The sequence below is a fragment of the Salmo trutta genome, chromosome 29 (genome assembly GCF_901001165.1).
Source record: "Salmo trutta chromosome 29, fSalTru1.1, whole genome shotgun sequence".
Taxonomy (NCBI): Eukaryota; Metazoa; Chordata; class Actinopteri; order Salmoniformes; family Salmonidae; genus Salmo; species Salmo trutta.
Window position 1 is genome coordinate 12783352 of NC_042985.1, and position 13983 is coordinate 12797334.

The 13983-nt window shown below is 49.8% G+C and overlaps 1 protein-coding gene across 10 annotated transcripts in view; it reads left to right on the plus strand.

Annotated features, from left to right (window-relative positions):
• LOC115166945 (dmX-like protein 2) overlaps positions 1 to 13983 on the plus strand; it is a 105946-nt gene that overhangs the window by 31673 nt on the left and 60290 nt on the right. For all 10 annotated transcript variants that reach the window (XM_029720905.1, XM_029720907.1, XM_029720908.1 and 7 more), the window contains 15 exons: positions 1 to 4; positions 486 to 594; positions 897 to 1016; positions 3849 to 4061; positions 4343 to 4614; positions 4968 to 5140; positions 5229 to 5448; positions 7045 to 7515; positions 7964 to 8293; positions 8580 to 8699; positions 8988 to 9123; positions 10379 to 10489; positions 11268 to 11437; positions 11617 to 11714; positions 11916 to 12081. The exon at positions 1 to 4 is cut by the window's left edge and continues 86 nt beyond it. In XM_029720905.1, the coding sequence (XP_029576765.1) occupies positions 1 to 4; positions 486 to 594; positions 897 to 1016; positions 3849 to 4061; positions 4343 to 4614; positions 4968 to 5140; positions 5229 to 5448; positions 7045 to 7515; positions 7964 to 8293; positions 8580 to 8699; positions 8988 to 9123; positions 10379 to 10489; positions 11268 to 11437; positions 11617 to 11714; positions 11916 to 12081 (2713 nt within the window). The remainder of the gene's footprint in view (positions 5 to 485; positions 595 to 896; positions 1017 to 3848; positions 4062 to 4342; positions 4615 to 4967; positions 5141 to 5228; positions 5449 to 7044; positions 7516 to 7963; positions 8294 to 8579; positions 8700 to 8987; positions 9124 to 10378; positions 10490 to 11267; positions 11438 to 11616; positions 11715 to 11915; positions 12082 to 13983) is intronic.

Here is a 13983-nt window from a genome sequence, read left to right on the forward strand (position 1 = left end):
CCAGGTAAGAAATACCTATCTGACTGTCTCTTGTGCCGAATACAACAGGCTTACCGTGAAATGCTTACTTTCAGGCCCTTAACCACACCTGTCTTTTTATATAAGCAGTAAGTCAAGAGATCATGCTATATCATTAATCTAGTCACAGGTAAATGGTGGTGCTCTGCGCACAGCGGAAGTATTTTACCTTATATATATATATATATATATGGTAGCTTATCAAAATGTGATTTGTTTTTCAATTGTTTGTGGGTCTTTGTAATCTGTGGGAAATACGTCCATCTCTCTCCTTCTCCCTCCCTCTGACCCTCTATCTCTCTCAATTCAATTCAAATCAAATGGCTTTATTGGCATGGGAAACACATGTTAACATTGAAAAAGCAAGTGAAGTAGATAATATACAAAAGTGAAATAAACAATAAAAATGAACAGTAAACATTACACTCACAGAAGTTCTCTCTCTCTCCCTCTCTTTCTCTCTATAGTGTGGATCGACCACCCAGCTCCTTCATGTCTTCCAGGAGGACTTTATTTTGGGGTATACACCTCAGGAGGACCCAGAGCTCTACACTACATCCTACCCTTCTACCGAGGGTACGGGAGGTTGGAGGGAGGGAGAGAGAGAGAAAGGCAGGGAGGGAGGGATGGAGAATTGAGGGTGCGAAAGGATGGACAGAAGAATGGATGGATGGATGAATTATGAATTGTTTAATATATGAATGACATGATTAGCCTCAGGAGGACCCAGAGCTCTACACACTGACCTTCCTTCAACTCAGGATGGGATGGATGGACGGACGGACGGACGGATGGATGGATGGATGGATTGATGAATGAGTGGATGACTGAACTGAAGAACTTGTAAAAACGTTGTTGTGTTTCTCTCTCCTCTCCAGAGTACCACCCTACTCCGTTCTCTGAGAAGTTCTTCCTGGTTGTAATAGAGAAGGACCTGAACATGAACTCTGTGCTGCAGATGTGGCACCTGCACCTACAGTCTGTGCAGGCCTGTGTGGGTGAGTACCTAACCACAACCCAACCTAACCTAGGCCTGTGTGGGTGAGTACCTAACCACAACCCAACCTAACCTAGGCCTGTGTGGGTGAGTACCTAACCACAACCCAACCTAACCTAGGCCTGTGTGGGTGAGTACCTAACCACAACCCAACCTAACCTAGGCCTGTGTGGGTGAGTACCTAACCACAACCCAACCTAACCTAGGCCTGTGTGGGTGAGTACCTAACCACAACCCAACCTAACCTAGGCCTGTGTGGGTGAGGTACCTAACCACAACCCAACCTAACCTAGGCCTGTGTCGGTGAGTACCTAACCACAACCCAACCTAACCTAGGCCTGTGTGGGTGAGTACCTAACCTAACCACAACCTAACCTAGGCCTGTGTGGGTGAGTACCTAACCACAACCCAACCTAACCTAGGCATGTGTGGGTGAGTACCTAACCTAACCACAACCTAACCTAGGCCTGTGTGGGTGAGTACCTAACCTAACCACAACCTAACCTAGGCCTGTGTGGGTGAGTACCTAACCACAACCACAACCTAACCTAGGCCTGTGTGGGTGAGTACCTAACAACAACCCAACCTGTGTGGGTGAGTACCTAACATAACCGCAACCCTGACCCAAGCTAACCACAACCTAACCGAACCTAGGCCTGTGTGGGTGAGTACCTAACCACAACCCAATCTAACCACATCCTAACCTAGACATGTGTGGGTGAGTACCTAACCACAACCCAACCTAACCTAGGCCTGTGTGGGTGAGTACCTAACCACAACCCCAACCTAACCACAACCTAACCTAGACCTGTGTGGGTGAGTACCTAACCACAACCCCGACCCGACCCAACCTAACCACAACCTAACCTAGGCCTGTGTGGGTGATATAATACAGTACAGTATAATAGAGTACAGTAGGCCCCAGTATAATAGAGTAATGTACAGTAGGCCCCAGTATAATAGAGTACAGTAGACCCCAGCATAGTAGAGTACAGTAGACCCCGGTATAATAGAGTAATGTATAATAGAGTACAGTAGACCCCGGTATAATAGAGTAATGTATAATAGAGTACAGTAGACCCCGGTATAATAGAGTAATGTATAATAGAGTACAGTAGACCCCGGTATAATAGAGTAATGTATAATAGAGTACAGTAGTCCCCAGCATAGTAGAGTACAGTAGACCCCGGTATAATAGAGTAATGTATAATAGCCCGGTATAGTAGAGTGCGGCGGTCCCCGGCATAGCGGAGTAGTACGGCGGTCCCCGGCATAGCGGAGTAGTACGGCGGTCCCCGGCATAGCGGAGTAGTACGGCGGTCCCCGGCATAGCGGAGTAGTACGGCGGTCCCCGGCATAGCGGAGTAGTACGGCGGACCGCGGCATAGCGGAGTAGTACGGCGGTCCCCGGCATAGCGGAGTAGTACGGCGGTCCCCGGCATAGCGAGTAGATACGCGGTCCCCGGCATAGCGGAGTAGTACGGCGGTCCCCGGCATAGCGGAGTAGTACGGCGGTCCCCGGCATAGCGGAGTAGTACGGCGGACTGCGGCATAGCGGAGTAGTACGGCGGTCCCCGGCATAGCGGAGTAGTACGGCGGTCCCCGGCATAGCGGAGTAGTACGGCGGTCCCCGGCATAGCGGAGTAGTAACGGCGGTCCCCGGCATAGCGGAGTAGTACAGGCGGTCCCCGGCATAGCGGAGTAGTAACGGCGGTCCCCGGCATAGCGGAGTGATACGGCGGTACCCGGCATAGCGAGTAGTACGGCGGTCACCCGGCATAGCGGAGTAGTACGGCGGACCGCGGCATAGCGAGTAGTACGGCGGCCGCGGCATAGCGGAGTAGTAAAGTCGGACCGCGGCATAGCGGAGTAAGTACGGCAGTCCCCGGCATAGCGGAGTAGTACAGCGGACTGCGGCATAGCGGAGTAGTACGGCGGACTGCGGAGTAGTACGGCGGACTGCGGAGTAGTACGGCGGACTGCGGAGTAGTACGGCGGACTGCGGAGTAGTACAGCGGACTGCGGCATAGCGGAGTAGTACAGCGGACTGCGGAGTAGTACGGCGGACTGCGGAGTAGTACGGCGGACTGCGGAGTAGTACAGCGGACTGCGGCATAGCGGAGTAGTACAGCGGACTGCGGCATAGCGGAGTAGTACAGCGGACTGCGGCATAGCGGAGTAGTACGGCAGTCCCCGGCATAGCGGAGTAGTACAGCGGACTGCGGCATAGCGGAGTAGTACAGCGGACTGCGGAGTAGTACAGCGGACTGCGGCATAGCGGAGTAGTACAGCGGACTGCGGCATAGCGGAGTAGTACAGCGGACTGCGGCATAGCGGTGTAGTACAGCGGACTGCGGCATAGCGGAGTAGTACAGCGGACTGCGGCATAGCGGTGTAGTACAGCGGACTGCGGCATAGCGGAGTAGTACAGCGGACTGCGGCATAGCGGAGTAGTACAGCGGACTGCGGCATAGCGGAGTAGTACAGCGGACTGCGGCATAGCGGAGTAGTACAGCGGATTGCGGCATAGCGGAGTAGTACAGCGGACTGCGGCATAGCGGAGTAGTACAGCGGACTGCGGAGTAGTACAGTGGACTGCGGCATAGCGGAGTAGTACAGCGGACTGCGGCATAGCGGAGTAGTACAGCGGATTAGTATACACATTGAGGCCTGTGTAGTTTGTATATGGATTGTGTTGAAGATAACGTTTTTTTCTCGGTTTGTTTAGATAACAGTTTGTTTAGATAATATTGTGAACAATAAAGTTTTTCCTCTGTTGTTGAGATGACTATATGAACAATAAAGTTTTCTCTCTGTCTCTCTCTGTGTTCAGATGATCCGGTCCCAGAGAGGTCGTACCAGTCTCAGCTGACGATCCCATTCCAACAGAGTACAGCTGACACCTCCTCCTCCCCTCTCTCCCGCTCAGCCTCCACAGCGAACCTGCAGTCAGCCAGCAAACTGATCCTCAGCTCCAAGCTGGTCTGTAGCCACCGCCTGGACCTGCCTGTTGGGGTGGAGGTGACCAGGGCTACGCCCTCCGCAGGTACGGATGGAAATACACACACACACACCCTCCACAGGTAGACTAATAACTTTACTTTTACATATTTATAAAAACAGTCAAAATGTAATATATTCCAAAGTAAAAGTTTTAAAACCAACAGCACATCATAGAAAATTGAAACGCCTCCCAAGCCAGGGACTGGATCCTAACAATTTAATATGGCATTGTCCTCCATGTCTTCAAGTCATCTGAGTTAGTCTGATTATTTTGTAACAGTTATTCTATACTGTCTCTCTCCCTCTCTCTCCCTCTCTCTCCAGGTCACCTGAGTTCGTCGTCCATCTACCCTGTGTGTCTGGCTCCCTACCTGATCGTCACCACCTGCTCTGACTCCCGTGTCCGGTTCTGGCGCTGCTCTGTGGAGGGGGAGAGCAGGGTCTATCACTGGGAGCCCTGGGCTCTACTCAACGAGGAGGAGGATAACAACAGTGCTGTGTGTGTCCCAGGACGTCCTGTAGCCGTGTCCTGTTCCTACACTGGACGACTGGCCGTGTCCTTCAAACAGGCCCGGCCCGGACACATCCCGGGACAGGTAGGACAGGACTTTTACTGTACGCTCCACTCAAGTTAATGGCTCATTGGATTAGTGCATATTCTGTTTAAGTGCAGTGTAGTTCACCTATCTGAATTCAAGCACATTGCTTTTCATTTCTGGCCCTGAGGAATGTAAAAAAATACAGTTTAATCTTTATCAGTCATTTTGTTGAAGGTTTTACCTGAAGTGGTTGTGGTTCTGTGTCTAGATATGGTTTTGGATGAGAACATCTTATGACTAAAATGTACAATACTTCATTGTTCATTTTCCCTCAGACATTTTAGTATTTTTGCATTTAACCTGACTGTTGAATGAAGTGTGTACCTTCCCCCTTCCCTCCCTCTCTCCAGAGCCATGGTCCAGCAGGGGACTTCTCCATGCACGTGTCCATCTTTGAGTGTGAGTCTACGGGGGGGTCTGAGTGGGTGTTGGAGCAGACCCTCCACCTGGATGACTTCACTAGGCCCTCCTCTACCCTGGACCCTGGAGTCAGTGTAGACTCCAACCTCTTTGTGTACAGCAGGTACTGGTGGGGTGTGTGTGAGTGTGTGTGTGTGTCTGTAAGTGTGTGTGCATGTCTCTAAAAGGACTAACCACCTCTCTCTCTGTAGGTCTGACCTGTACATGAGTCGCGACCACCACTCTCCCAACATCAAACACTACGTCCACCTGGACTGGCTGTCCAAAGAGGACGGGTCTCATATCCTCACGGTGGGGGTGGGATCCAATATCCTCATGTACGGTCGCATCTCGGGCGTGGTCAACGAACAGACCGCAAGCAAGGACGGGGTGGCGATCATCACCCTACCTCTAGGGGGCAGCATCAAACAGGTACACGCTCACACACACACCCAACCCAAAGTCAGGATCAAACAGGTACACGCTCACACACACACACACACACCCCAAAGTCAGGATCAAACAGGTACACGCTCACACACACACCCAACCCAAAGTCAGGATCAAACAGGTACACGCTCACACACACACCCAACCCAAAGTCAGGATCAAACAGGTACACGCTCACACACACACACACACACACACCCCAAAGTCAGGATCAAACTGGTACACGCTCACACACACACACACACACACCCGAAAGTCAGCATCAAACTGGTACACGCTCACACACACACACACACACACACACACACACACACACACACACACACACACACACACCACAAAGTCAGGATCAAACTGGTACACGCTCACTCTCACACACACACACCCCAAAGTCAGGATCAAACTGGTACACACTCACACACACACACCCCATAGTCAGGATCAAACTGGTACACGCTCACACACACACACACACCCCATAGTCAGGATCAAACTGGTACACGCTCACACACACACACACACACACACACACACCATAGTCAGGATCAAACTGGTACACGCTCACACACACACACACACACACACACACACACACACACACACACACACCATAGTCAGGATCAAACTGGTACACGCTCACACACACACACACACACACACCATAGTCAGGATCAAACTGGTACACGCTCACACACACACACACACCCCGTAGTCAGGATCAAACTGGTACACGCTCACACACACACACCCCATAGTCAGGATCAAACAGGTACACGCTCACACACACACACACCCCATAGTCAGGATCAAACAGGTACACGCTCACACACATACACACCCCAAAGTCAGGATCAAACTGGTACACGCTCACACACACACACCCCATAGTCAGGATCAAACTGGTACTTCCGTAACCTACACTACCTTGTATTCTTCACACATTTAGTCTACTGTGTATTGCTGGTACATCTGCTGTTTGTTAGCATGTGGTTCTGTCTGTTAGCATGTGGTTCTGTCTGTATGTGTTGTGTATGCTGCTAAATGACTTGCCTCTTTGAGGACATTCAAGTTTTCAAGTGTGCGTCCCAAATGGTTGCCTGGCTAGTCAGACTCCTTGCTTCAGGCCAAACGCCACGCCCACGGACGTTAGTTTCTACTCCACAATGAGTCTGGATCTGAGTCCCTGCCTGACCCGTCACCGAATGGGGCAGTGATTGGTCCAGAAACCCATTGGTATTCCATCAGAGTGTGTAAAGCACTGGTTTGAAAATGTGTCATTGGCTTTGATACTCTGATTGGTTAGCCACTCGTGCCCATCCTCACAACAAACAACTTCAATGTTGTCAGTCTCAGACTAAAGTACTGCATGTAGTGAACGAGAATTTAGGGTGAGACTACTCTCTGGCTACCCAAATGGCACCCTATTCCCTAATTGGTGCACTACTTTTGACCAGAGCCTAATGACTGCACTATAAAGCGTCTGGATAATAAACATTATTATTATTATTATTATTATTATAATAATCATTATTATTACCCCCCTGCATCCCTAACCTAACCTAATCTAATGTGAAACAGGGTATCCGTTCACGCTGGATCCTGCTGCGCACTGTGGACCTGCTCTCCTCTGTAGACGGCACCCCCTCCCTGCCCGTGTCCCTGTCCTGGGTGAGGGACGGCATCCTGGTGGTGGGGATGGACTGTGAGATGCACGTGTACGCCCAGTGGCGCCAGGACCGCAAGCCCGTTGAGGCCGAGGGGGACAGCCTCTCCTCTGAAGATAACATCGCCGGGGGGGTTGGAGGGGGCGGAGGGCAGACGGACACCGCTGCAACCACGGGGGGATCCTCGTCGGCGTTCAAGGGGCGCGCCCGGTCCAAGAGTGTGTTTGAGGGCAACGTGGCAATCGACGAGGCTCTCCAGGCGCCGGCGGGACTGCAGGAGGGGGGTCTGTTCGAGGCAGCCCACTCCCTGTCCCCCACCCTGCCTCAGTACCATCCAACACAGCTGCTGGAGCTCATGGACCTGGGGAAGGTCCGCCGGGCCAAGGTGGGTCTGACTGACTGTCTGGGTGGATGGGTGTCTGGCTGGGTTTGGCTGGGTGTGTTGGTGGATGGATGAATAGATGGCTGGTTGGCTATCTGTCTGGGTGGGGTGGATGAATGTCTGGTTGGCTATCGGTCTGTCTGGTAGGTCTGGGTGGATGGGTGGGGTGGATGAATGTCTGGTTGGCTGTCTGTCTGATTGGTGGGTGCCCTTGCATGGCTGGCTGGCTGGCTGTTCGTCCAACTGCCTGTCCACTTTAGAAATGTTTGCAACCAAGATACATTTATTGAAGTGACCAGACAACTTCTTGAGAAGTCATAGAATGTCATGATGATGATGACAACAACATGACTGCTGTGATTATGATGATGACGATGATGGCAATGATGCCGTCAATGACTATATTAATGTCTCTGCCACGGATGAGGAAGATGGTTATTCTTCTTCTCAGGCCATCCTGTCCCACCTGGTGAAGTGTATCGCTGGGGAGGTGGCTGTGGTGAGGGACGTGGAGGCAGGTGAGGGTGGAACCAGACGCCACCTGTCCCGGACAATCAGTGTGAGCGGCAGTACGGCTAAAGACACCATCGTGGCCGGTCGCGACGGGGGACGAGATTACACAGAAATCAACTCCATTCCCCCTCTACCCCTCTACGCTCTGCTCTCTGCTGACCTGGACACCTCCTATAAGGGAGGAGAGGAGGGGGCGAAGGGAGGGAAGGTGGCCGAGGTAGAGGGGGCGAGGAAGACAGGAGGAGATCAGTACACAGACCTGTTCCAGGTAAGAGGATTCAGGTTTCAGCTGGATGTTTCAGTGACACATAGAATCATAGTTCCTAAGTGTGTAGATGCTCAACAGGTTCTTCAAAAACGTGTTGGTTTATTTTCTGTTGTATAATGTTGATATTCTGTTACCTAAAGACAAGCTATGCAGTAAATGTTTGTTGGAACCATATGACCCCTCCATGTGTTAACCTCTGGGTCCAGATGTAATCTTCTTCTCTGTTATACCCAAATCAATAATCAGTCAACCAGTCAATCATCTAGTCGTTGGCTCCCTCCCTCAGTTGCAGGCGGTGACGACAGATGACTTTGTGAGCTTCGCTACAGAGAAAGTAGAGAAGAAGTCTAGATTCATCAACCTGTCTCAGTACGGACCCACCTACTTCGGACCAGAACACGCACAGGTAAACAACAACATTTATTTACTTACCAGCTTGTGGATGGTTTAGATGTTATTGTCTGGTTTAATTGTTTGTCAAGTAAATATATCGCCTCTGTGATTAATACAGTCATTTGTCTCTGCTAAACTGTCTCCCTCTCTCCATCCTTCCCTCGCTCTCTCCCTCGTCCCCCCCTCTCTCCATCCTTCCCTCGCTCTCTCCCTCCTCCCTCCCTCTCTCCATCCTTCCCTCCCTCTCTCCCTCCTCTCTCCCTCCTCTCTCCCTCCTCCCTCCCTCTCTCCCTCCCTCCAGGTGTTATCTAGTCAGCTGATGCATTCCAGTCTTCCAGGTCTGACCAGGTTGGAACAGATGTTTCTGGTGGCTCTAGCTGATACTGTAGCTACCACCAGTTCAGAGGTCAGCAGCTCCACTGACAAACAGTACACAGGTCAGTCTCAGAGAGAGGGAGGGTGTCTTTACCTAACCATGGTCTATTAGGCAAAACAAATAGAAATATCATGTCATTAGTCTAGTCAGAGTTGTTCCCTGATTACGTGTTCTTAATGGTTGATATAAACACACACACTGACCGTTATCTTTGTCTTTTCACCTCCAGTATCAGTCTGGTATAGATGTTATTTAGTCTTTAAGGGGGAAGTGAGAAAGAGACCTTAGCAGGTTGTTCCTCTGTTAAGTAAGCAGAGGGAGAGGAAGAAGGAGAGGGAGAGATTGAGAAGGAGAGGGAGAGATTGAGAAGGGAGAGGGAGGGAGAGAAGGTTAAAAGGTTCATGGACGAGACACACTAAGACACAGGACTATGGGGCACATTGAACTACCATGCTACCATGAACAAGTAGTGCACTATATAGGAAATGGAGTAGCATTTAGGGAGGAGGACCAGGCACATAGAGTGGAAGACATTTAAAGGGCTGATTCCTAAATCAGTGTTTTCATCTCTTTGTATGGATGGGTAGAGGGGGACGGCGAGATCCCTCAACCCTCTCCATCAGGTGTGTTTCATTTGTATTGTTAGGTTCTACATGAACCTAGTAAAACTCACAGACGATTAGTAAAGCTTAAACTAAGTATATCTACCCGTTGGGCCATACAGCTGCATAAGACAAAGACATATTTCCACCAGTGGTAGTGTATATACCCCAGTTTGGGTGGAGTCTCCTCCTTCCCTCTAAACATGACAACTTCCTGCCTAGTAATAAAGATAAGTGATACAGGCCACAAACTGTTCCTTCTCCCTTAAGGTGACCTGACCTTGACCCCCTTCCTCACTACTCCACAGCTCCACCATTATCAGTGACTACAGTCATGTGATTGCCTCTCCTCTACTCAGCACCTCCCAAAACCCCCTGGCTCCTATCCATCCTTCCTTGACCCCACCATATACATTCCTCCTACAGATACCCATTCACTTCTGGTGTAGAAACCAGACTATGGCACTCCTCATGTCTTTAGTATAACTGATGATTAGCAATATTTCAAGTTTATAAATCCGAAGCCATCAGTATGGATGGGTAGAAGGGGACAGAGAGATCCCTTAACCCTCTCCATCTGGTGTGGAGTCTTAGGAGGAAGCTGCTCTCTCCCAAATGAATGGGAAAGACCGGCACCATCTGATTCTATCTGATCAGTGTGTGTGAGTTAATGTGCAACACTAACCCATGTGTTAATAATGTGTTTCTGTCTAGGTGGTGAGGCCCTGGATGAGTGTGGGTTGAGGTACCTGTTAGCCATGCGTCTACACACCTGTCTCCTCACCTCTCTACCCCCACTGTACCGCATGCAGTTGCTGCACCAAGGTATGGTACACAGAAACACACACACACTCCTGCTTCACAATCTGTCTTTCTGAGCTGTGATGGAGAGGGTCGTAGAGAGTCTTATTGGTACATTATACTGAGACATTGATCTGGTATTGGATATGTAGGAGGACTTGCAGTGGATATGTTGTCTCTCTCTGGGCCCTGTTCCTCCCAGGCCCAGATGTGTTGTCTCTCTCTGGGCCCTGTTCCTCCCAGGTCCAGATGTGTTGTCTCTCTCTGGGCCCTGTTCCCTCCCAGGTCCAGATATGTTGTCTCTCTCTGGGCCCTGTTCCCTCCCAGGTCCAGATGTGTTGTCTCTCTCTGGGCCCTGTTCCCTCCCAGGTCCAGATGTGTTGTCTCTCTCTGGGCCCTGTTCCCTCCCAGGTCCAGATATGTTGTCTCTCTCTGGGCCCTGTTCCCTCCCAGGTCCAGATATGTTGTCTCTCTCTGGGCCCTGTTCCCTCCCAGGTCCAGATATGTTGTTTCTCTCTGGGCCCTGTTCCTCCCAGGTCCAGATATGTTGTCTCTCTCTGGGCCCTGTTCCTCCCAGGTCCAGATATGTTGTCTCTCTCTGGGCCCTGTTCCCTCCCAGGTCCAGATATGTTGTCTCTCTCTGGGCCCTGTTCCTCCCAGGTCCAGATATGTTGTCTCTCTCTGGGCCCTGTTCCCTCCCTTTTTGTATGTTTTACTAAAGCACGCAACAGTCAACAATCAAGCACTGAAGCAAAGCAACCTTTTCTCTCCTCTCTGAACACAGTCACCTGTCTCCCTCCAGGTCTGTCTACGTGTCACTTTGCGTGGGCGTTCCACTCGGAGGCTGAGGAGGAGATGTTGAATATGATCCCGGCCATGCAGAGAGGAGACCCTCAGTGGTCTGAGCTACGGGCTGTAGGGGTGGGCTGGTGGATACGCAACATCAACACCCTACGCAGGATGGTGGAGAAGGTAGGGGATGGTGGAGAAGGTAGGGGATGGTGGAGAAGGTAGGGGATGGTGGAGAAGGTAGGGGATGGTGGAGAAGGTAGGGGATGGTGGAGAAGGTAGGGGATGGTGTGGTGTGGCCTGAACTCCTATCATTGATTGATGGTTGGTCTTCATGATTTGATTGGTTAATCTGTGTGTAGGTGGGTAAAGCAGCGTTCCAGAAGAACAACGATCCTTTAGATGCAGCTCTGTTCTACCTGGCCATGAAGAAGAAGGCTGTTCTCTGGGGCCTGTTCAGGTAACACACCTGGAACACACCTGGACCTCTAGCCTGATCCCAGATCAGTTTGTGTTGTCTCACCTTTTTGTTTAGTTATCCACCTCTCCTGGACTTTTCTTTAAAATCCACATTTTATGTTTATCCATGTGTCAGAACGCAATTACATGAATGATGTACGTAGGTAAATAATGTATATTATATTCTCCTCCTCTTCTCTAGGTCTCAGCGTGATGAGAAGATGACGGTATTCTTTAAGAATAACTTCAGTGAGGACCGCTGGCGTAAAGCAGCTCTGAAGAACGCTTTCTCTCTGCTGGGGAAACAGCGCTTTGAACAGGCTGCTGCCTTCTTCCTGCTGGCTGGCTCCCTGAAAGACGCTGTCGAGGTCCGGGAGAACGAACACACACACACACACAGTCTGTTCCTAGTTTAGACCTACTTCAGCTGCACCTGGCACAGACCAATGTTTATGGAAGTTAACTAGGAGGTGTGTCAATGACGTGAGACTCTACAGCTGTGTGTGTGAATGCTCTAGTCTAAACCTGAAAGATAAGGTTGTGGGGATGGTTAGCTACGTAAATGTTGGGGTTACTTTACCTTGGGCTGAGGGTGCAACAGCACAGTCTCAACATGCTGATAGCAGGACACTGCCTAGAGGGGGAATGTGTTCCTACTGTAAGTGTTTGGGGATAGTTTACCAGACAGTCGGTTCAAAAGGGCATCATTGAGGAGAACACTAGATCACACGTTCATCATTTTAGTCTGTCTTAGCCATGAGTCTTACTGTTTAGTCAGTTTTAGCAAACAGTCTAAACCTTGAACCTTGATTTGCCGTTGAACAGCGTTTTTAGTCCAGCAGGAGACAGACCCTGAATACATCTATGGTTGTCAGGTTTCTTAGTAAGTCTATGTTATAAACCCTGCACATGCAGAACCTGCTTGATGTGTGGACAGTGCCTGGTGTGGCTTCTCAGAACTCCATCTACTCTACTCTAACTGTCCTCTCCTCTACTAGGACTTTATATTCCTTATGGAACACAGGCCAACTCTAACTGTCCTCTACTCTAACTGTCACCTACTTACTAGGCCTTTACAGTGGCTTGCGAAAGTATTCACCCCCTTGGCATTTTTCCTATTTTGTTGCCTTACAACCTGTAATTAAAATAGATTTTTTTGGGGGGGGGTTTATCATTTGATTTACACAACATGCCTACCATTGTGAAGCAAACAAGAAATAAGACAAAAAAAATAAAAACTTGAGCGTGCATAACTATTCACCCCCGCAAATTTGTAAAGCCACCTTCTGCAGCAATTACAGCTGCAAGTCTCTTGGGATATGTCTTTGACTAGGCCATTCCAAGACATTTAAATGTTTCCCCATAAACCACTCGAGTGTTGCTTTAGCAGTATACTTAGGGCCAATGTCCTGCTGGAAGGTGAACCTCCGTCCCAGTCTCAAATCTCTGGAATACTGAAACAGGTTTCCCTTCAAGAATTTCGCGCCATCCAGCATTCCTTCAATTCCGACCAGTTTCCCCAGTCCCTGCCTATGAAGAACATCCTAAGAGCATGATGCTGCCACCACCATGCTTCACTGTGGGGATGGCGTTCTCGGGGTGATGAGAGGTGTTGGGTTTGTGCCAGACATAGCATTTTCCTTGATAGCCAAAAAGCTCAATTTTAGTCTCATCTGACCATAATACCTTCTTCCATATGTTTGGGGAGTCTCCCACATGCCTTTTGGCAAACACCAAACATGTTTGCTTATTTTTTTCTTTAAGCATTGGCTTTTTTCTGGCCTGGCCACTCTTCCGTAAAGCCCAGCTCTGTGGCGTGTACAGCTTAGTGGTCCTATGGACAGATACTCCAATCTCTGCGGTGGAGCTTTGCAACTCCTTCAGGGTTATCTTTTGTCTCTTTGTTGCCTCTCTGATTAATGCCCTCCTTGCCTGGTCTGTGAGTTTTGGTGGGCGGCCCTCTCTTGGCAGGTTTGTTGTGGTGCCATTTTCTTAAACATTTTTAATAATGGGTTTAATGGTGCTCTGTGGGATGCTCAAAGTTTCTGATATTTTTTTATAACCCAACCCCGATCTGTACTTCTCCACAACTTTGTCCCTGACCTGTTTGGAGAGCTCTTTGGTCTTCATGGTGCTGCTTGCTTGGTGGTGCCTCTTGCTTAGTTGTATTGCAGACTCTGGGGCCTCTCTGAACAGGTGTGTAAATATATATACTGAGATCATGTGACAGATCATGTGACACTTAGATTGCACACAGGTGGACTTTTATT